At 52.0% G+C, this 22882-nt stretch overlaps 1 protein-coding gene across 4 annotated transcripts in view; it reads left to right on the top strand.

The window, feature by feature from the left end:
• The window catches only part of DENND11 (DENN domain containing 11), a 32784-nt gene extending 10279 nt beyond the window's left edge, over nt 1-22505 (top strand). The window contains exons 2-10 of one of the 4 annotated variants that reach the window (XR_008528343.1): nt 3291-3390; nt 4404-4562; nt 11187-11340; nt 12916-13054; nt 14003-14134; nt 14322-14472; nt 15035-15103; nt 17324-17992; nt 20995-22498. Coding sequence is in view for 3 of the 4 variants with exons in the window: in XM_054564588.1 (XP_054420563.1) it covers nt 3291-3390; nt 4404-4562; nt 11187-11340; nt 12916-13054; nt 14003-14134; nt 14322-14472; nt 15035-15103; nt 17324-17519 (1100 nt within the window). In the remaining variant the exon portion in view is untranslated. Of the gene's footprint in view, nt 1-3290; nt 3391-4403; nt 4563-11186; nt 11341-12915; nt 13055-14002; nt 14135-14321; nt 14473-15034; nt 15104-17323 lie in introns of all 4 variants that reach the window. The other 3 variants (XM_054564588.1, XM_054564589.1, XM_054564587.1) reach the window with 3 other exon arrangements.
• Nucleotides 22506-22882: the final 377 nt, after the last annotated feature.

Here is a 22882-nt window from a genome sequence, read left to right as displayed (position 1 = left end):
CTTCATTTGAAACAATTTTGTTAGATTGTATTGTAACAGCTGTCATGTCAGTGTTGCATTTAAAAAAAATAAAAATTGGTAAATTTTTTTGCGGCCATTTTAATATTGAAGATGGAAGAAGATAACACATTTTCTGTGTATTATGCTTTATTATTTTGAGAAAGGTAAAAATGTAACTGAAATGCAAAAAAGATTTGTGCAGTGTATGGGAAAAGGTGCTGTGACTGATCAAATGTGTCAAAAGTGGTTTGCGAAGTTTCTTGGTACCATTGACATTTTGGCCAAGTAATTCTTAACTGTGGGGCTGTCTTAGGCATTGAAAGATGTTTAGCAGCACCCTTGGCCTCTATCCACTAGAAGCCAATAGTGGGAAATAGCCAACATCCTCAAAATATCCAAATCAATAAAGTTATTAGTGAAAATGAAAAATGTGTCTTTTATGGAAAAAACTAAATGGACTTTTTGGCCAACACAATCTAATGTTGGCTATTTTGGGCCTTTTGCCTTTTCATATAAACTTTAGAACTAATTTGTCAATGTCCACAAAATGACTTGCTGAGGTTTTTGATTGAAATTGCCTTGAATCTATAACATAAGCAAATGTGAAATTTCGCCTTTCAAATTCTTCCTTAAAATATTAATTGTGTTGACACAAATTCAGTAAACATTATATCAGAACTGACCATAGACAGATGTAGATATCCTTTTTTTTCCCTGAGCTATTGGAAGGTAAATACAGGCATGATGATTCTTCTCTTCTAAGTACCTGTGCATAAACCCCCTAAGAAGAAGGACATCTACCTACATCACCATGCTTATTGCCTCCAGGGTAGTTAGCATTAACCCATCAGTTAGCTTTTAAACAACATGCCTGTCCTCAATAAAGCTGAGGGTGTTTTTCAGTTTTCTTTTGTCTTTTACTGCCTGTCCTGTGTGCTAATCATGCATTGCATTGGGATGTGAAGGTAAATGAACCAAGTTCCTGCCTTGAAGAACCTCAGTCTCCGTAGAGACAGACATTTAAGACAGCAGGCTGGGATGAGGGCCACGATAGCTTTACCTACTTCCCTTTCACTCACTGAGTGTGTCAGCAGAACCCTTCTTCCCGGGGGATGAAGAACTCTTTGCTGAGTGGTGTTCTGGAGCCTGGGCTCTGTCCCATGATTTGTCAGCCTGATGGGCCTTCCTTCCCAACCCAGAGGGGCTCGCTTCTATCTTTACGTGAAGACTGCAATGAACAGGATGTTACTCAGTCCATCCGGCTCTTCCTGTTTCTGTGTGTTAAGGAGTGGCCAGGCACAGAGGAACCAGGTGGAAGGCTTTGAGAGCCAGGCTGAGGAGTGGGGACTCAACTGGATAGGCCAGCCATGCTGTGTGAGGCATGGGTTCAGCCATGAATACCAGAGACCCCGAGTAACAGTGGTTTGGTTAAGACAGGCTTTTCTTTATCATGTATCCGTCAGGAGATCGCTGCCCAGGGCTGGCATGCTGGCTCTGATCCATGAGGTCATCCAGGCCTCCCTTGTCCCCTCCATGACGTGTAGGCAGAGCCCTCCCCTGCGTGATTCAGGATGGTTTGTCACAACATCTGCATTCCAGGCAGCAGGTTGGAGGAAGGGGTAGCGTTCTCCTTCCCATTGAGGCACATTTTGGAAACTACACACCTCACTTCTATCCACATCCCATTGGCTAGAATTTACTCATACAGCCATACTTACATGCAGAGAAAGTGCTGAGAAACATCATTGTCATTTGGTTCTGTTCCTTATAAGAAAGGAAGAATGGATATGGAGGGTCAACTAGTGGACCCTTAAATACTGGCATTTCTTTAAAAAAAAAAAAGCCTTCTCTAAAATGTGCCTTAGATGCCCTTGAAAAATAAGGTGATTGGCCAAATAATTGTGGAAACCTTAAACTCTGCATTAATTTCACTGAGATTCACAGTGCAGAGTAACAAATAAAGGCTCCGAGAAGTCCTGCATTATAGTAATGTGTCCGTCTTTATAGAACTTAAACAAAGGTGGTTTGGCTAAAATCCATTTTTCAAAATTTGTTTTATTTTTTGCAGAAGCCCTGTCCACCTAACTTTGGAAAATGCTACTTTCAAAATTATTGACGTTTTTCTGGTTTGCAGTGACATGAGGATTTTTACAGCAGTTCTCCTTCTGGTATAGTCGATAGACGTGTGTGCACCTTGTGTCCGTCAAGGTTTAATCCAAGAGACAGAACCAGGAATTTGATGTTACATAGTGTGGCAGTCAGTTAGACTCTGCCTTGAAAGCTGTTGTCTTTGTGTCTGATAATGGAGCTTGGAGTGTCCTGGGTGGGCCGTTATGGAAGAAGGGAGTAAAACTGGGGCGAAAGAAAACAAGCTGGAACTGAGGAGGATGGATGGGGACCTGGGTCAGCCCGTCACTGCCTCCACATTAGTGACGTGGGTGTCCTGATGAAGCTGATGCCCAGCACCGCAGAACTAACCGCCCCCTGGCTCCTGAGCCAGAGAAGCTAAAAAACAGAGGACCCAGGAGGAGCCGGGCCCAGCCTCAGCAGGCCTGGCTGCCCCCCACTGTGTGAGCTGCCTGGCACTCCCGCGCCAGCCAGGTGTGAATACATCATGGCCGCTGCTTCACTTCCGCCTTCCTGGTCTCGATCAGAAACCTGCAGGGATGGGGCTACTCAGAAGTGGAGCTTGCCTAGCCATGCATATTCACCAGATGGCTTACAGTAGTGCTATTTGTAGTAGCATTAAATTGAAAGTGAGCTAAATATGTATCAATGGTTAAGTAAACAGTGTTGCATACACAGGATGGAAGTAATCAATGAACAAACTATTGCTCCAGGCACCAACATGGGTGAATCTTGCAACAACAATATATTGAATGAAAGGAAACAGACACAGAAGAACACAAACTATGATCGCGTTTCTAAAATTTAAGAACAGCAAAGCTAATGTACGGCGTTAGAGGTCAGGATAACCGTTACCTTGAGAGAGGGTTGATGACTTGGAGGGAACACAGGAGAGGCTACCGACGTGCAGAGAATGGCTGCGTCTTGGTCTGCGGGCTGGTTACATAGGTGTGTGCATGTCGGGCAGGTTCTTTGAGCTGTGTAGTTACGACAGCACTCCGTATGGTATTTCCTGTACTTACACAGCCCTGCATTTAAGTAAATCAAAGCCGTACAAGTTACCGAATACATTTTCTGAGAAGCCATATGTGCTCAGCCCTGCACTCAGCCTTTTTCTTTGCATGATTTTGTTTCTTTTGACTTGTGTTCTCCCTTCCCCACAGGAAATATGGTAGAATGGTGTCTACCTCAAGATATTGACCTTGAAGGCGTTGAGTTCAAGTCTATGGCCAGTGGGTCCCATAAAATCCAGTCTGATTTCATGTAAGTCCTTCTGAATGTAAGTCTTCTCTGTATCATTTTCTCTCCACCCTCTACTTTCCCCAGAGCATAAGGGCTCTTACCAGAGGTCTGCAGGAAGTGTGTATTAACGCTCTGGAAAAAAAAATAAAATAAAATTACACACACACACACACACACACACACACACACAGAGTTTTGGGTTTATATCATTTTTCTAGCAAGAAGGTCCCTACCTTTCATTAGGTTCTCAATGGATTTCATGACCCCAAAACGTTAAGAACTACCATAGAAGTTCTCTCCCTTTCGAAGAAATGATCGGACCTCCCTTGAGCTTTGGCTTTAATGACAGCATGGTGCTCTGGTTTAGTTCCAGTTTACTGCAGCTGTGTATGTGCTAAAACTTGAAATTCCAGCTATAAGGAAGGCCAGTTTATAGTCCTGCGTAATTGAGACCCTTGGGAAGAGGAGCAAAGGGAAAGAAAGTAAGGGTGATGAAGTGGCTTTAGTCTCCTACTTGGCCTGAGACCTCGACTGACCAGTGTGAGAAGGGGAAGGAAATGCGAGGGTTCTGGTCACATGCTCTATGAAAGACCTCAGAGCACCAGGAAGTGAGGGAAAGTCAACAGGGCTTATGCTAATGAAGCGGAATGCTGGTTCTGGACAGGCCGGAGGAAGAATCTATGTTCTGAGTCCCTAGCTGTTATGCAGGAGAGGAGAAGGATATATTCATGGTCATGGGCAATTGAGCAGCAGGCTTGCCAGGGATCAGTCCCGGCTGCGGCTGGGTGACCCTTGGCGAGTGCCCTCATTTGTTTGAGCCTTGGCTGTCTCATTCGTGAGGACGGGCAGCTTAGGCAGATTGGTCCCCTGAGATCCTAGAAATGTGTTTTTTAAGCTGAGCTTTCTCACACAGAACCCTGGACAAAGTTATTTTTCTTGGGGACTGCATCTCAAATGAAAAAAAAAAAAAAACAGAGCAAAACAGACTCTTTGTCTCTGATTTCGAAGCACACGACATGTCTGGTCCATTGTAGCTATTTCCGGAAGGGACCCTTCTTCGGCCTGGCCTGCTTCGCCAACATGCCCGTGGAGAGCGAGCTGGAGCGGGGAGCGCGCATGAAGTCTGTGGGCATCCTGTCTCCGTCCTACACCCTGCTTTACCGGTACATGCACTTCTTGGAGAACCAGGTTCGGTACGTGGCTTACCTACGCGTGCAAGGCTGGGAGGCCGCGGGGCCCTGGCGGCGGGTGCCCTGGCGAGCCCTCAGCGGTCAAGGTCGTGTACCAGCGCAACAGGTGCCTCTCCAGGAACATCCGCGGCCGTGTTTCACACCTCGGGGGCAGGTCTTTCTGTTTCAACCGACGTCCTGCACAATAATTCTTCATACCGTAATGACCACTAGGGGAGATTTTGCTTTCAGTTTGTTTTCATACTGTCATCAATTTGGTCTAATTAAATAATTCACCGTCCTGCATAGGATCTATGTTTTCCTGTGTCACAATAATAGCCCCCTTGCCCAGGTAGGCAAACAGACTCTTAACTTCCTTTAAGCCTAATCATTTCTTATTTAGGGTAATTATTATTATTTTGGGTAATAGAAAGTGAATTCTTAGCAGAACTAGCAAAACTATTTATTAGTCATGTAATATTCTTTTTCATTATGTATTTCAATTTCATTTCAGATTTTTGAAGGAGGAATCTATCCCTAAACCTTAAAGCACTGTTAATATTTTAGTATGTTTGCTCTTTTCTGATATGTATAGTGTGTGTGCGCTTTAAAAAATATATCCTTGGCATCATACTCTATACATCATCTGTACTTTTAAAATTTATCATTATTTTGATTCTTAATATCTTTCTTGATCATTATCTTTGAAAGAACATGAAATTTATTGTCTGTGGGGGAAAAAACATGTTTGTTTAAAAATTTATAAAGAAGTGCAAATGAATTTTAAACGTTCCCCCAAATCTTACCGCTTAGGGAGATGCACATTCTCAATATGCAGTGAATGCCATTCTAAAATAGAAATAATTTTACAAAAATAGGATTACTATCTTATGAAGATTTAATTTTATCAAAAAAGCAGGTTATTTTCATGAAATATATTTAATTTTACTTGTATCTATTAGGAAAAGAGGAAATGAAACCGAAGCAATTATCAAACTTTAAGTGAATTTTTATTTTCCCAATAAGATAAATTTCTTCTTGATCTAGTCCCCCATGGATGAAAACCACGAAGAGATGGTATCATTCTTATTTTTATTGAGAGGCAGCATGTACAGGACAGTGCGGTAATCTTTGTACAGGTGTCGTTGGTCTTTAAATTGTGTTCAATCACCGACAGCCCATCATCCTGCCCCCCTCCCAGCGCCCTGCCCCCCATCTCAGTTTTATAGAGGTGCAAGGTCTGTGACTCGTAGCCCCAGAGCCATACCTCCCACAGTCCCCCAGTCTCAGCTGTGCCCTTCCAGCCACGTCCAGGACTCCGCGTGGCGTGCGCCCGTCCTCGGTTGTTGACATGATTTGTTTCTTGGTTGGCTGGATTTTCCCGGCAAGGACTTTTTTCCTCCCGTGAAAGGACCGTGGACGACGCCTTCTGTGAAGCGTTGCCTGCGTAATCCTATTGTTTGTTGCCTTTACTCTCCGCAGATGGTAAGATTCTTGAGTCTGCCTTCCTTCCTCTCAGGATGCTGCACAGAATACTGTGCTACCTTCTGCTATTAATTGTTCTGGAGAAATTGCTTCTCTCCGGGTACCTTAGAGTCTTTCTTTATCTGTGTTGTTTCTGAACTTCTTATTTTTTTCTGGGATCGTTTGTCCCCTTGGATCTACAGATATGTCTTTTATTTTTAATTACAGAAACCTTCTATAATAAAATATTCAACTTTTCTATTGCATTTCCTTCTTCAGGAGTAGCAGAAATATTTAGTTTTGTGTACCAGAACTAATATTATGGAGTAAAAATAACATTTTTGTGGGATCCTGACACTTTAAAAAAACATTACTTTTTGAAAAAATGAATTTCCCAAATAGGCAGTACATTCTAAAATCACAGGAAGGTATGAGTTAGGGTTCCAGCTAAGTGGTGATAACAAAACCCCAGGATGGAATGACTCAGACAGGACAGAAGAGTGTTTTCCTCGTGGAACAGGCCACAGAGAGGCACGTGGCAGGTGGGCAGGTGGGGCACCTGCTGCCCCACACCCCCGTTCAGAGACCCACACTGCCTCTGACCGCTCCACCAAGCTCTAAGAGCGTTTCCTGTCTTTCAAGCTGCTCTCAAGTGTTCAAAGCCACGTCTGCGTCCCAACCACAGGGAAGAGGAAAGGCCTGGAAGTCGCCAGCAGGGTTTCTCATTCCTTTGTCACAGTCTCAGTCACAAGGACATGCCTCCCGGCAGAGGAGGCGGGAAAGGTCATCCCTAGGCGGGCGGCCGTGTGACCAATTAAAATTCTGCGGCTTCTGTTACACCCAGGAAGTGGGAAGAATGGATTTGGGGGGAAATTAGCGACCCCTGCTCCCATTTGCCCCTCTGGCTGCCTGGGTATCCACGCGTGCTCTTCGTCCCATATGTGGAGGATGTTTTTCCCACCCAAGAGGGACAGGGAGGTTCACTCAGTGAATGCCTCTGGCTGAAACCTGCGATTTCTGTGTGATGTGAGGCAGTTTTTTTCGTTAGATGAGGACCTGCTCCGCCTGAACAAAAACCCAGCCAGGAGTGTCCAGCCTGCAGGCCGCACGCAGCCCAGGGCTGGCTGCGAATGCGGCCCAACCCAAAATCGTAAACTTACTCAAAACATTATGAGATTTTCTTTTTTGTGATTCTGTGTCACAGTGTATTTCATGTGCGGCTCAGGACAACTCTTCTTCTAGTGTGACACAGAGACCCCAAGAGGTTGGACACCCCTGAGGGGAAGAAGAGACAAGTTCGTCCATTCCCCACCCCCTCTTATTTTCTTCTTTCTACTTTCTGCGTATAATTCAAAATCTCCGTAATGAAACATTTAAAAAGACTAAATACAAAATTAACATCTAGTTATCATAGAAAACTTTGAAAAATAGACAAAAAACTCAAAGAAAAAAGAACGTGATCCCACCAGCCAGACATATCTACTGTTAACATTTATATCCTTGTAGCCTTTTTCTCATGTATAAATATGCACATACAGTCATTTTTTTTAAAAAATTCATCATTCAGTATTTACATTTTCTAACTTGATATGTTACCTTTCAACAGTCATGACTGACAGTCCTCACAGTCATTTTGGTGGGTTCATAGCATTTCACCATATAGGTGATCACAACTGCTTCACTCTTTTGGGGCTTTTAGGTTGTTATTTTTCACCACTGTAAAATGAGCATCCTGGAGGTAAATGATTGTTCACATTCATGTACACTTCTTTTGGCCACATTCCTAGAAATGGAATCTTTGGGTCAAAGGGTATATACAGTGTACAATTTACTACAACTTGCAAGTGATCCTTCAGAGGGTGGTACCAGTTTGGACCTGCACTCGCAGTCAGTGGGATGCATGCTTTTCTGTACTTGCAAAGCCCAAAGACAGGCCAGGTTCTCACCGGTAGTGGCGCACAGGAGCGATGGCGTGTCATCCTGGCACGGAGGCGCCTCTCGTTCTTACGCTGGATGCCTCGTTGCTGGGTGTGGCGGAGGAAGGCAGGAGGAGCTGCAGTGGGCACCTGCGGGGTCACATCAGCGTGACCTCAGGGTGTTATCAGTGAAGAGGCTGTGGGTTTGAGAAGACTGCTGGCCTCTCTGGTCCTGCCGGGGATCCTCTGTGTGGCCCCGAAGCGTCAGTGGCATATATTATGTCAGCTACAATGTCAGGTTTCTTGGGCATCTTCCACAGATGCTTGGCCTACGTTCCCACGTGCGAGGGTCTGCATCTGTGCCTCGTGTCGGGACGATCACCAGGAAGGTCTCCTTTTGCATCGCCCTGGATGCCCAGTTTACCTTCTGGCACTCTCAGCTTTGCTTCAGTACCTTTCAGTGTATCTTCATAGTATGGCTTGATGATCAATTTTGTTTATTGCAAAATCTATAGTGTGTTTAAATTTTGAGGCTTTCACACCACAGTTGGTTACCATTTACGCAGGAGCTGCCAATTTGTATTGACATGTGCGCTCATACCTGCTTTCCATACTCTCGCCTGTCCTGCTCCGTCGGTCAGGGGTCTCTTAGGGACTCAGAGGACAAGTCCTGAAACGAGCTGTTCATCTACAGGACCCTAACTTAGAGCTTTGCTTCAGAATCTTGGTTCAAGTGGGTGTCCAGCCTTCTGACGTCCCTGGGCCACACCGGAAGATGAGGAGTTATCTTGGGCCTCACATTAAATACACAAACATTAACGAAAACTGATGAGCCAAAAAAAAAAAAAAAATAAGGTTGTAAGTAAATTTACAGTTTTATGTTGGGCGACCTTGAACCTTCACAGCCACCCTGGGCCGCATGTGGCCCGCGTGCCAAGGGTTGCACATCACTGCTAGCACAGCATTTAATGCAGCCAAACAGCGAGGACAGTCAGTGGAGCAGGAACTCAACAACGAACCTCGAAAATGACAAAGTCTTACATAATTGCCCTCCATGCACCCCCCCTTTAACTCAGAAAACATACTATTAAAAATACTATAAAATGAGTCCCACTATTCTTTTTCAGGAAATTAGGTCCTAATGAAAATATCCTTGAACTTAATTGCCTTTGTGTTACTTTGTGGTAATCAAAGTTGCATCGATTTGACATTCTCCCCCGCCCCGCCCCACCCCGCCCCGAAGAGTCCCTGATCTCTCCCATCTGCTCAGCTAGACAAACGCACCCGAATCGCCCTGGATTTCCCATCCACACCTGGGCTTTTTGTGAGAACCAGAGAAATGGCTGTAAGCGCCCTCCGCAGGGGCCTGGCCGCGTCACAGCCTCCCCGCGCAAAGCCGAAGCCGGGCTGTGCAGGAACCCCGGGTCGGAGGGCTGTTCATCGGGGAGAACCTTAGTTTAGTAATCATTTGTGGAATGTCGATGATGTGTTCTTTCTTTGTAAAATGCAAAGTTGCCTGAAGTTCTCTCCCAGGGCTCGCCCAGAATCAGCCCCCTTTACCTCGGTTCTGAGCCCTCCCTGCGCTGGGCTAGACGCCGCCAGCGAGCCGGGAGGAAGGAACCTAATGTTTTATGGGAGACGACAAGTCACAAGTGGCGCCAGCCACTTTTTCTACTTGATTTCATTACCTCTCAAAATAACACCAAGGTGGTGCCAGTATCTGCTAAAATGCGGTGTCCGCGTGTTAAGGAAAGGAAGCAAGTGGATTTTGAAAAGCTTAGTAAGTTGCCTGAGATCTCCCAGTGGGGCAGTAGCAGGCGTGGCCCGGACACTGGAGCTCCGTGTCAGTCCAGGGGGGCGGCGGGTGGAGGGGCGCCGGCTGCCAGCTGGACGATGAAAACCCCCAGTCGGGGTGGCTTGTGTCATAGGGGCAGCTCGGGGAGGTGGCCTCCGAGGGTCCAGGCCCCGCCGTAAGTAGGCGAGCCGTCCCTTGTTCAATAAAGCTAGATTTTGGTCCTTTTTTGTTTCGATATGATGGAAATTGTAGGGTGCCATGAAAATACAAATGGGCTAAAAAAGGTTTAAGAGCCTTTTTAAAGTCCTCCCTATATTAGTTTCCTGGGGTTGCCATCACAAAGTACCAGATACTGGGTGGCTTAGAACAACAGGAATGTAGTTTCTTACAGTCCTGGAGCCAGAAGCAGGAACCCGCGCTGTCGGCTGGGTGGGCTCCCAAGGCTGCGAGGTTTGGGGGGGCCCAGCTCTCGCCTCTCTCCCTCCTGCAGTTGCTGGTTTGCTGGCGATCCCGGTGGCTCGTAGATCATTGTTTCTGGCCCCTGCCTTCATCTTCTCATGACGTTCCCCCTGTGGGGGTCCCTGTGTGTCCAGATTTCCCTTTTATAAAGACACCAGTCATATTGGATTAGGACCCACCTTAATTACCTCTGTGAAGAGCCTTCCTCCAAATAAGGTCACATTCTGAGGCCTCCGACATTTTTTTGTGTGTGGAGGACACTGTTCAACCCTTAACACCCCCATTAAACAAAGCGCCAAACAGCGTTCCCTGCCCTCCTGCATTCGCCTTGAAGGCAGGGTTCTCCATTGTCCCAACGGCCTGGGCTCAGTGCAGCTTTCTTGGTTTGGGGGTCAGGTGTCAGGGCCACCCACTGCCACGGCCCTGCCGTCCTGAGCAGGGTGGGGGTAGAAAGAGAAGACATTCTGAACTTTCTGTTCATCACTTGGTACAGAAATTCTGAGCCCTTAGTCACATCCTATAATAATTGTTTCCTCTTCTTTGAGACACTGTGGGGTAAGCTTCCTCTTATCCTTTAATAACAACATAACCAGCAAGCAAGCGTGATTCCTAAACAAAGGGCAGCTTGAAGCAGGGAATCCGTGGTCTTCCAAGTTACCCCCTTGCCTGGCCCGCGGCCACGCTCGGGGAAGCCCACACGGCCAGGCCTGCGCAGACCTCGCTCACAAACAAAGGCATTAGTCACAGTCTGTTAATTCTGCCTGTTTCCCATGAGAAGGGGAATGAGCTACAGAGCGGCGTCAGGGAGTATCAGACCCCACGTTGGAGCTTTTCCCAAGGCCCTCGTGTAATTCCCAAGGAGACACCCTGGGTAACCTCAAAAAAGGGGCCTTTTCAGCGCCTCTGGGCCTTTGTTCGCCCCTGAGGGTCGTAGCCGATGGGGCGGGGGCCGGGGGTGGTGAGGGACCCGGAGGTGGCAGACGCCGGTCTCACCGTGCACCTGTGGGTTTGCAGACACCAGTTGGAGACGCCGGGACATTACTCCCATCTGGCTGCCTTCTATGAGGACAAGAAGGGGGTGCTCCATGCCGGTCCCGGGAGAGGTGGCGGCCTGCCCCCCGTCTACTGGCTGCCGTCCATCCACCGGTACATGTACCCTGAGATGAAGGTGAGGCCTGCCGTCCGTTCCATGTCTGGGGCCCGTGTCTGCACACAGCAGCGCTTAATTATTCTCTTCCGATCCGAAGTCAGACGCGTTATCCATTGCGCCACTGGCCCGTGTCTTTCTTAATTGATGAGGAATTTATGTCCTGGGCTCATGCCCAAAGTCTGCGTTTGGTAGGGTAGGACCACTAACTTCAGCATTGGGGTTCTTCTAAAACATAAAGCAAGTTATGTTGAACAGTATGCTTTTCAGACACTTGGCAATCGTTGTGCAAAGCCCTACTGATAGGCCAGCCCTGGTGGATTCCTGGGGGGTGGGGCATGGGGAAAGAGGGGGCTTTGATTCTGTTGATTGCTTCAGGTATTTTGAAGTCAGACATTTGAGCTAACGATGAAGCATTAGAACAGGTATAGTATTTCTTATAGTATTTTGGATATTGCTTTACCGTGTACTTTTCCTGAAGTACTTTACCTTTGTAGTAGAATACGTTTGTTTACAGTTAACAAAACACCCAGCCCAATGTTAGGTGTTGGGAGGAAATGAAGATGACTATGAATTTGAAGTTCCTCCCCACCTTCCGCGTAGGTCATCCTTCCACAGACACCTCAGCTTCCTGGCAGAGAAATTAGGTCATGAGTTTAAGAGAGAAATCTGGGAGGGCCGCTTGGAAGAGGAGGTGGCCCGTGAAGTGTTTGGTGAGGCAGAGAGTGAGGGACGCCGACTCCAGACCGAGGGAGGGCATGGCCAATGGTTCTCCCGAGTTAGTGGTTTAAACCAGTGCGCATTTATTATCTCACAGCTTCGGGGGGTCAGGAATCAGGCCTGGCTTAGCTGGGTCCTGTGCTTCGTGGTCTTTCGTGGGACCACAGTCGAGGTGTCAGCCAGGGCTGGGCCCTCATCTGAAGGCTCTGCTGGGAAAGCGTACCCCCTCCAAGCTCATGTACTTGCTGGGGACTCTGAGTTTGTTGAGGGCTGCTGAGCTGAGGGCCTCCATACCTTGCTGGCCGAGGTGACAGGCTCCCGCGGGCAGAAAGAAAGGAGGGCGGTAGGGGCCGAAGAGCAGAGGGCCCTTCCACCCGCAGGCCCGGCGGGTCCCCCTCCCTGCGCAGGCACCTCCTTCCGCACCGAAGCCGGTCCCGATACAGTTGGGGACCCGACCTGGGACGTTCGCTCGCCATTTCATTCCTCCCAGTGCCCCGCAACGTCTGTGCGTGGAATGTTCTCGCGGAGGGGTGCTGTCGCTACAGGGACCCTTTTATTTCTGACTCTTAAGAAGTTATGTCCGGGCCGGTTTCCTCGGCTCCTCTCTCTCCTGAGTGAAGTAGTTAATGATCCTCGAACTCAGACTCCAGTGTCAGGGGAGCTGTTGCATTATAGACATCCGGTTTCAAGACGAGACTTTGGAAGAGGAAGATACCATTTTATGGGGAAGTAGCCATCCCCGCATCTGTTTGGTTGCCCTTCGGTTCTGTTTTTCTTTTGGGGAGTGGGGGCTGCGCACACCTGTGTTGAATGTTTTTCACAAAGATGCTTCTAACAAGCTGTCCTTCCCTCCCGCCTCCCTTTCGATTTGTTCAGATCACACACCCAGCTGGCTGCATGTCTCAGTTCATTAAGTTCTTTGGAGAACAGATCCTCATCCTTTGGAAATTTGCTTTACTTCGAAAGCGCATTTTGATATTTTCTCCCCCTCCTGTGGGCGTCGTGTGCTACAGAGGTAAGTCGAGGCCAGCGCCAGGGGCCCTTGCTGAGTCCCCCAGGGCAGAAGCTGCTGGAGTCTCTCCACTGCTGACCAAGTTCAGGAGAGCGTGGGACTTACCTGCGAGGTCACAGGAGCCACGTGGCTGGATCCGTGCTTGAGAACGTGGGCAGTGGTGGCGATGCAGGAGGTGGGCTGGGGACAGGTGAGGGTCTGCGTCAGAGCAGAGGAGACGGCTTCTAGGTAGCCTCGTGTTTAAGAGACAAGCTTGACAGCATTTCTGTGTGGTTGGGTTGTAAGATTCTGATGTGGTCGTAATGGAGAACGAGTCTAGGCTGACAAGGAAGGCGGGGCCCCCAGACGGGGACCGGGGACAGGTAGGTGGTATGAAAACTAACTCCGGGCGCGGTGACTGTGTGCTGCCGGCGAGGCCCGCTGGCAGCGTCCACTGGCACCGGTACCGCTGGGCCGGAGAGGAAGTTGAGAGGGCCTCACACCGCGCTGGTGACCCCGGGATGGATGGCCCCCTGTGGGGACAGCGAGTGGCCAGTGTTTAAGGTACAGGCATAGGATGGGAACCGTAAAGGTGGCAGACAGGGGAGACCGAGGTGGAACCATCAGGAGCAGGGAACCAGAGGTGGAAGGGCTACGGTGGGCGGGAGTTCAGAGAGGGTCCCCGGGGCTGCGTCCTGAGCAAGCCCAGCTGCAGTGAGGATGGGGACCCGTCCGTGGGATTTGGTGGGACATTGCTGAAGGGGCCTTGCGGAGATCAGGTTCTGCCGTGGCAACTAAAAGTGCCGCCCCCTGCAGAGGGCAGGACCCCCTGGTTCCTCAGGTACCCGGACAGCCCAGAGCCACGCCCTCAGTGGCATCCAGGGAGGCGGGCAGCTCCGGGTTGCTCGGCGGGCCCTGCAGGAGCAGGGGCGGGCAGGGCAGGGTCTCCCCGACACTGTCTCCGCCCCGCAGTGTACTGCTGCTGCTGCCTGGCCAACGTCTCGCTGCCTGGCATTGGGGGCACCATTCCCGAGTCCAAGCCTTTCTTCTACGTGAACGTGGCTGACATCGAGAGCCTGGAGGTGGAGGTGTCCTACGTGGCCTGTGAGCACGGCGCCCGCCTCTTGCCCCCACATCCCTGCCCCCAGGACCGCCCACAGCCTCCCAGCTCCCCTAGGGCCCTTCTCCTCACGGACTCCGGGCTCCTGGGCTCCTTGTTTCCCAGCGGGTTGGGCTGGTGCCCTTTGGTGACGGCTTCGGGGTTCCCACCTCCTGACCTGGGGTCCCACAGGCACCACAGAGAAGATTTTCGAGGAGAAGCGGGAGCTGTACGATGTCTACGTGGATAACCAGAACGTGAAGACGCACCACGGCCACCTGCAGCCCCTGCTGAAGATCAACAGCGCCGACCGGGAGAAGTACCGGCGGCTCAACGAGCAGAGGTAGCGGGGCCGGGCGGCAGGCCCTCTGACAGGCGTCCCCTGGGCAGGACCGCTGAGCCGGGGTCTCTGTCAAGCCCATGCGCGCCCCGCTTCCCTCATGGCTCGCGGCCGGCAGCCGGCCGCCGCCGAGGCCAGGGCGGTGAGGAGGCTGGGCCCGCAGAGCGCCGGACAGGGCCGCAGACCCGGGGGCGGGGGCCTCCTGGTGGACGTCAGGAGGCCAGGCCCTGAGCGTCTGGGGTGGGCGCCATGGCACCGAGCACTCGCTTGTTCTTCGCCTCATGCAATTCTCCGCACTTAATCATCCTGTGAAAGAAACGGCCGTCACCGTCCCTATCTGATGGGCAGTTAGGAAAGACTGTCCATCGCCTACGGTGACACAGGGCCAGAACCGGCCCTGGGACCCTCTGCCCTGTTTACTCCCTTCCCGGCCCTTCTCTCCCGGCCCTGGGACGGGGTCGGGGCTCCTCCAGTCGCCCTCGTCCTGGGAGGGGGCGGCCTGTGCAGACGCCGGCACGATGCCGGGGCCTGCCGCTCGCAGTCTGATGGTGACTCCCCCCGCCAGGCAGACGCTGCTGTACTCCCAGGAGGTGGATGGGGACTGCGGCCCCTGTGAAGAGGACCTGTTTGTGCTGTGAGTCCCCCGGCTGGGCTGGGCCAGGCCCCCGCACCCCCCCACAAGGGTGCCTTAGCGCCGGCGCCGAGGCCCGGGTCTGTCCTGGGTCACGCCGCCGTCACGCTGCTGTGGGTGTGCGAAACATACAAACCTGGAAAGCATTTGCATGACTGTGTCGGGCCAAACTGACAACAGTTGCCGGGGAGCACGATCTCAAAGGCCCCAGAGAACAGCAGTTTTGCTGTTTCTTTTATACATTAGAGTCAGAGGAGGCGACGAGAGGAGGGTTGCACGAACCCCATCGGGGGTGGATGCAGGAGGCGGGAGAAAGCAGAGCAGGGAAGCCTCTGGGACTGGATAAAAGGCAAAAATGGAGACGCACGCACTGCGTTTCACCGGCGGGCACGGGACAGCTTGTAATTAACCTTCACGGCACGTGCAGATGGCACGGGGAGACCGAGATGGCAGTGAGGGGCTCTGTGGTTTTGCGTCCCGGTGCTGGCGTGTGTGCCTTTGAGGGGTCCAGGAAAGGAAGTTACTCTGGCGTTTCAAAGGCAGGTTATCCCAGCTGCGTGGGAACCGCGGGCAGAGCTCCCTGAAAGACTGGCCTTTGCCAAGGGAGCTGCGGGCCCGGGGGTGGGGGTGTGGGGGGGACCACCTGCCGTGGCCCGCCCAGCTAGGGACTGGCGATCAGAGCGCCCTGTGCGGCTCCGCTCGGTTGCTGAGCCTGCCAGGCCTGCCGTGCGCACGCTGCGCCACCCCCCCCGCGCCCCCCTGGGCCCGCCAGGTTCACACCCAGCCCCTTCTGTGTTGCTCTGCAGAGGGCACCCGGAGCCAGGCTCCCTGCAGTCAGCCCAGAGCCCTGAAATGCTGTCAGCGGGGACCCAGAGCAGGGACGAAAGTAGCAGGGGAAGGCCAGTAAGAGGAAATGGGGGTCCTGGGATTTGTTCACTGCACAGAAGCTCCGTCTGTCGCTCAGGATCCAGGGACCTCTCGTCCATTGCTTCCCTGGAATAGAGCATTTCTTTGCATTGAGTATTATGGGATAATCTGAAAATGTAACTGTTGTACCTACTGGAATCTTTCCCCAGGACCGGTTAGTGGTCAGGTGGGAACTGGGCCTTCATCCCTTAGAGCATTGATTTCACGCGTAAGCCACTGTTGACACAGCACTCAGTGGCACCGTGACGAGGACAGAAGTGCAGTCGCTTCCTGTCCTGGGACGGGGTGGGGAACAGCGCTCACGGTTAGAACTCTTTCTGGCTTTGTGTTGAAAATTGCTGGTGGTTCAACAAAGCACACTACTGTGATTCCAAGACACTGTACTTTCTAGGGCACACTTAGAAAGCTGTTCAGGTACAAAAAGTGCCTGGGGATTGGGCAAAGAGCCAGCGGTCCCCTCAAGGTTAGACACCTTCCCTTGTATCTGAGGTTTCTGGGCGTCCAGAGCTTCCGGGGCAGGGGGCACCTTTGCAGAACCCGAGAGCTCCATGGGACACAGCAGCAAAGTCTAGATGCTTAACGCCTTTTTTGAACACAGCTCGTAGGCTCATGCAGTACTAGAAATCGGTGGCATGGGGGTCCTGCTCTGTGCATAATTAAAAAAAAAAACATAACCCAAGATGGTGAGCCATGGCGGGATCGGTGCCTGCAGCTCCCGCCCCAGCTCCTCCGAGCTCCACCTTTGGTGCGTGGACCGGCGCGGCGGCCTTGCGTGGTCTGCGGTGGCTCAGGGGCTGCGGTGGCTTCAGAGCTCTTCACCTGCCACTGCTCTGATTACCGGGCCCGGGCTGGGCAGGTGCATTTCAGCTCCTCACTGGACATCATGACCTCAGAGCTGCAGGATCAGTTGTTTGTTTTTTTAACTCCCCCTCGTGACTAAGCAGAAAGAGAGACACGCAGCCTGTGGGGGCCTGTCCCCGAGGCTGTGTTGAAACCCCAGTAACCCCTCAGCAGCGGGGGAGCTTTGTGGCAGTCCGGCCGTCACGCCCTCCGCGATTTTGCTAATGACACTGTGATTAATGCCAGTGGATTCTTTGCAAATCTTAGTAGCCCTTTAATAACCCTTTCACTTAACTTTGATCCTGATTTCTTATTTTAAGAGAGATTTCTGGTTTTTGGAACCACTTAAAGATACTTTAAACAAACCGGTGTCATTGGGTTCCCCGTGTGTGGGCTCTGCGGTGAGATTTCTGTCTTTCCCACCCTCCCCTCCTGTGTCTTGTCTCCTGAATGCAGGTTTTTCCTAGAGCAAAACAACCGGATATTCCAGACTTTGCTGGAGGTGTCCGCCAGTCAAGACAAAACCCTGACAGCCGAGCACGCCCGGGGCATGGGCCTGGACCCCCAGGGAGACCGCAGCTTCCTCATGGACCTGCTGGAGGCCTACGGCATCGACGTCATGTTGGTCATCGACAACCCCTGTTGCCCGTAGGAGGAGCAAGCTGGGCTGGTGAGCCGCTCTCATGAGGGACTTGAGCCTGGCCCCAGAAGGCTCATTTTTTACGAAGGGGACACAAAGGAATACTGTTTATATCCCCCACCAAATGTACTTTTGGCAGTCTCCATGCTTCCGTGCTCCGGAGAGGGAAGATGAGACTGCCGTGGTTTTGGGTCCTGCTTTGCAGGACGCCGGCGTCCGCCCCGCTCCTGCAGGGTCTGCCTGGTTTGGTCTTCGGCGTTCTTTTCAACGTTCATTCTCTCACCTCCCTGTTGAGTGACTTGAGATGTGGCGAAGGCCCTGTGGCAGTAGGAGCGGGCTGAGCTCCGGACGCACTGGGGCGGACTGTTTGGGAAGTCCGTGTGGTCTGCGTCCCTTGATGTACTCAGAATGGGACCGCTGTCTTCCCAGAGTGGCCTTGGATGTCCATCTCACTGATGGCGGAAGCTAGACCGTGACCTTTCAAGGTTTTTATCAGTTCTGGGAGCCCCATCTTGGGATCGGATCCATTTTCCTGTTTATGAGGACAAACTGGTGTTGTTTTGTGAGTAGAGACCTCGAAGTGGGACAAGGGGATGTTCCTGACACCAAGTACGAGCTTCTCTAAGGACAGGGTGGCAGGGAGAGGTCGCTTGTCGGTCAGCTGACAACTGACATTGTAGCATGGAGCCTTGAAATTTGCCTCCAAGTTGATGGCGGCCACTCAGTGTAATACTCCTCGTTCTCAGAGTCTCCCCCGAAACCCTTGGTTGGCAAATTGCCAAGGGCCAGCGCTGGCCCTGGAGTTTGTGAGCAAATTCATTTTCCAACTGAGTCTCCTTTAAGGGCTAACCATCCTCTTGGAATCCTTTGGGTATTTCTAAAGGAAGATGGAGGAACTGGGGTGCAGGGTAGAGAAGAGGTGTCTTCATCCGGATGAGCCCTCGGGTGGCGTTACAGCAGGGTCCCTGGGTGGGGACAGAGTCGCGGGACGCGGTAGTCTAGCCGGGAGCTGAGCGGGTGGCTTGGGACGCTGGGTGTGTTGACGAGACTGTGCATCAGCTCGGAGCCTCGCAAACGTCTCCTGCGCAGAGAGGATGCTCCTTGAGCTAAGTAAGTGGGCCAGGGACCCAGCAGGTGTGCTAGAGAGCGACTGTGACCGTGCCTTCGCCCAGCAATGTGGTCAGGAGCCCCATGCGTCAGGGATGAGTTTCTGCCCTCCTCCAAAAGGTGGTGGTCTGGCCACCTCCCCACGGTCCCCGCTTGTTCCCTTTGGCTGGGCGTGCGCTGGGTGTCAGCATGGCTGAGGCGGTGACTGTGAACCGCAGGAAGCCGGCTCCTTCGAGTAGAGCCTTGGGGCCATGATTTAGGGTTTTGACTTGGGATGCTAGGTCACTGGTGATGAGTAGTGCCTCCCCCTCCACCCTTCCTGCGCAGAGGCTCCCAGAGTGGCTGTCAGCCAACCGGTGCCTGTGAGCAGGCCCCCGCCAGGCCGGCAAACACAGCAGAGGGGTAACCTCCAAACGGGCGGATCACGTGTCTGATCGCAAGACTAGCTTTTTAGGGCTTATTGCTTTACTCAAACATATTTTCACAGTAGCTCCATAATCCAGAACTCAGGTCCACAGAGATTCATGTGCAGAACTGCAGAGAGACATGGATCCGTCAAGGTAGCACCGGTTACGTAAATACATAAGTACGTTCGGGCACTGAAAGGCAAACTGCACAACTAATGCGTTTCTCTCCTCTGCCGTGTGGGCTTAGCACCCTGTTGGTAACACACACGCTTACAAAAGAGAAAGCTCTGTGTGTAGGAGCTGAAGCTTCACTGCTCTTTTCCTTGAAGGGGAACCTTTCCCTCTTGCCTCTCAGAGCGGCCTAGGGGGCTCAAGTCCCGGCTGTTCATGGTGCCCAGAAGGTTCAAGGGTTCCTTACATGGGGGGCGGGTGATCAGAGGGGGGGTCGGGGTGAAAGGGCGGGTCGGATTCTCTCAGAGGACACAGGCCGACCCTCTGGCTGTGGGATCGGGCAATCTGTTGGAAGGATGCTCCTTTTAAGCACTCCTGCCGCAGTTTGCACGCGGACGCTCGGCGTCTGTGGTTTGTGACTCCGAGCTCCAAGTGCTGAGGCGTAGGCAGTGGGGTGAGGAGGGGCTCCCTGCAGTTCCCTTTGAGCGTGGGCTCCTCTAGGCCCCGCACCGCTGTAGGCAGCTGTCTGTCTGGCACGTCCGCGCATCCACCCTGGTGCTCGTGCACGGGCGCTGGGGGCTGGGCGGGGCACGTACCCCCAAAGCAGAACGCGTGTGTCCCCTCCCTTTGCTCCCTCCCTGCACTGCAGCTTCCCCGCGAGGCCGGGAACCCAGGGTGGCGCCACCTGCGCCTGGCTGCCCAGCCTGCTCCCTGGCTCTCGGGTGACCTTTGTCCGGTGTGGGGTGTGTCATCTCCCGAGTACTTCTTGCCTTGATCGAGATACGGAGGTCACCTCCTGAGGGCTTCCTTCGAACCTGACTCCCCTGTCCCCCTGCCTTCCCCCCGGTGCCTCAGGTGGGCAGCCCAGCCCGGCATCATTTGCCACCCATTTTCTAGAAGGGGAATGAGATTGGGGCGCACCGGGCAGCAGTCCCTGCGCAATGGCAGCAGGAGCTGGCAGCCACGTGGATGTGGTTTTCCGTCCCTGTTGACAGTTTCTGAGAAACCACCCACTTTGGTTTGGAAGATGCTGGTGAGCATCCTCTGAGGCCCTGCCTTCCAGGTCTGGAAGCTCTGGGGGGCCAGCGGTGACTCTTGTGACTCGGGCCCCCCGGGAGGGGTTGGAAACTGCACATGGGCGGGGTCCCTTGACTGAGGGGCGTTGCTGGAGCGCACCCTCCCCTGTCGCAGCTGCTGGGCCCCCTGGGGAATCCCAGCCTGCCCTACTGTCATGCTGGGAGCTGTGTGCCCGCCTGGGAACAGCACCCACCTGCCACCTGGCTTGCCCTCTTGTCCTGAGACCGTGTTCGAAGAAGTTGCGGGTGGCAGGAGTCCTTGTGGGCCTAGAAGCCAGCCTCGGGGTTTACGGAGGTCAAAGTGGGTTTCCCTGGGTCTGCCAGCTTGGAGGATGGGGGTGGCCAGCCGCTGTGACAGTACCAGGTCCTCCAGCTTGGGGCTCGCTCTTTGGCGGGGGTCAGGAATGGCAGGGCTTCTCTCCCACCAATTAGAAAGAGTGGGCCAAGTCCACGGCTGAGAATTCGCTTTGGCTCTCGTCAAGCGCGGCGCCTGCTCAGGCCTCGTGCGGGTCTGTCCCAGGGCAAGCGGCGCAGCTGGGCCCATGCCGCGTCCTCTGAGAACTGCGACGGCCGTGACCCAAAGGCACTCCCTCCACGCCCACCGTCCCTTACGGCGCCCCTTCTTCCATTCGGCTGCGGAAGGGACGCCGAATCCACCCGAGTACTGGTGGAAGTAACTGAGCATAGGAATTTGCATCTGTACCTTAGCCTTGTTTCCTTTCACAGGAGAGTCAAGATGGGAAATTGAAGTGTAGCACCGGCGCAGGTAATTCTAAATACGACGTGGTAGGATTCATTTATCGGTGTAACGACCTGCGATCTTTCAGCTAGAAGGTAAAGATCAATTAAATCATGGCCGAACAACTGCTTTTCCTCCTGGTGGCGATGAGGACGAACTGGCTATTTGTCTTGATACACTGAAAGCCCTTCAAATACAATAAAAATGTGAGATAATTCACCTTTAAACTGAGGCCTTTAGGGAACCTTCTGCAAAGGGCAGTAATGAATTAACCTTTTAACGGAAGTACAGGAACCCTCCAGGTAGAGGCTGGGACCTCAGGGACCATTGTTTTTGTTTTTGTTTTTGTTTTTTTGATGAAACTACATAGCCCAGGGACCGGATGAGATGCTTTCTCCAGGCCCGGGGCAGCGCCTCCTCGCAGAGGTGAGGGAGGGGGTGAAACCAGAAGGCTGCATTCTGACCGTGAACTTGCCTGAGCGTGATGACGGCTCTGAGAGAGCAGGGAGGCTCACCCCCGGACCGGGGACCGGGGACGCCGCGCGCCCAGCTCTATCTCCCTGTGGGGTTCCTCGCGAGGGGGCTGGGAGTTGGAGGAAGGTCCAGGCCATGGCTCCCCCCTGCCCTTCTCTGCTCCCTCCAGTGTCCCGCTGGGCGAGGGCCCTGCGGACCAGAGGCTTCCGGGAAAGCCCTTTTCTGATTCAGGGAGGGGACGACAAGGAGTGGCGGGCTCCTTTTACTCCCAGGTGATGGACTTCTAATGTTCCATTTGTGTTACTAATATACCTCTGTTCCCAGGAGCTGTTGGAGCGTGGAATGTTAGGGGGAAAGGCTAACTGTGAATTAAGTTCGTGTTTTTCTTATGAGAAATGGAAGTTTATTTTTGTATCATTATTAGTGTGATGACATGAGTTTGCAGATGTTGAAGTGGAAAGACATCTCTAAGCTGTAATTTTAGGAGAAATGGGCAGTTTTAGAATTTGGAAGACACTGAGACCCCATAAAAGTGTTATGACTTCAGTGTTTCGGAGAGTGAATAGAGACTGTGATTCTTCAGGAGACAAACCTGACACTCCTAGGGAGGATGACATGTAGTCCCCAACCTTAGGTAAGACTCTCATACAAAAAGGGGGTAAATGTGGGAAATAGTTTTATAACTAGCACTTTCGTTCACTTTTGGAGTTGGAAGAGAGGCGGTTGGATGAAGCTGCACGTTCAGAAAGGAAATCAGGACTTTCTAGCGCTACTGAATATATGAATAATAATGGAGAAGCTCTGCTTTCATTTCTTTAGTTTATTCTAGAAGCTCAGCATAGCATGGCCTTTCAGAGGTAATAGGATCTAAATTCAGAAAATTGACTTAATCGCTGTAGCAGGAGGTACATGGGATCACGTGTTTGCTGTAGAACGCCCACCTAGACTAAGGATCCGTTTACTCGCTTTCTGAGGACAGTTAGGGATGCGGGGGACGCAGGGGTCGGGGGTAGGGCGTTATAAATTGGCCGGAGAGGATCTGAAGAATGAAAAGTCTACACAGAGGTCGCTGTGTTAGCTGGCAGTTCATTTTTTTTCACATGAGAATGAAAACTTCCTCTGGGCACATTAAGCAACGATAAAAGTATAAAAAACTCTTAAAGGTGGTGCCAGGGAGTCCTAGCGAGCCCGGAGCCCACGCAGATGGCAGCGAGGGGAGGTGGAGGCCCTGGGCGCGGACAGACAGGGTAGGAGGGGACGCTGGGGGCCCGGGTACAGGAACACAGAATTAACTTCCTTATTTACCCCAAGCGTGCTGGCTAAGCTTTTCGTAGGTCTGGGAAAAACCTGGCTTCCCCACCGCCTTAAATGCCGAGCCTCTCTGATTGGTGCCCTGGCGTG

This window comes from Pteronotus mesoamericanus, unplaced genomic scaffold (genome assembly GCF_021234165.1).
Source record: "Pteronotus mesoamericanus isolate MK-2021 breed Mesoamerican mustached bat unplaced genomic scaffold, CSHL_Meso_final scaffold_85, whole genome shotgun sequence".
Taxonomy (NCBI): Eukaryota; Metazoa; Chordata; class Mammalia; order Chiroptera; family Mormoopidae; genus Pteronotus; species Pteronotus mesoamericanus.
The sequence above is the reverse complement of the archived record's forward strand: the minus strand, read 5'-3'. Positions and strand labels throughout refer to the sequence as shown.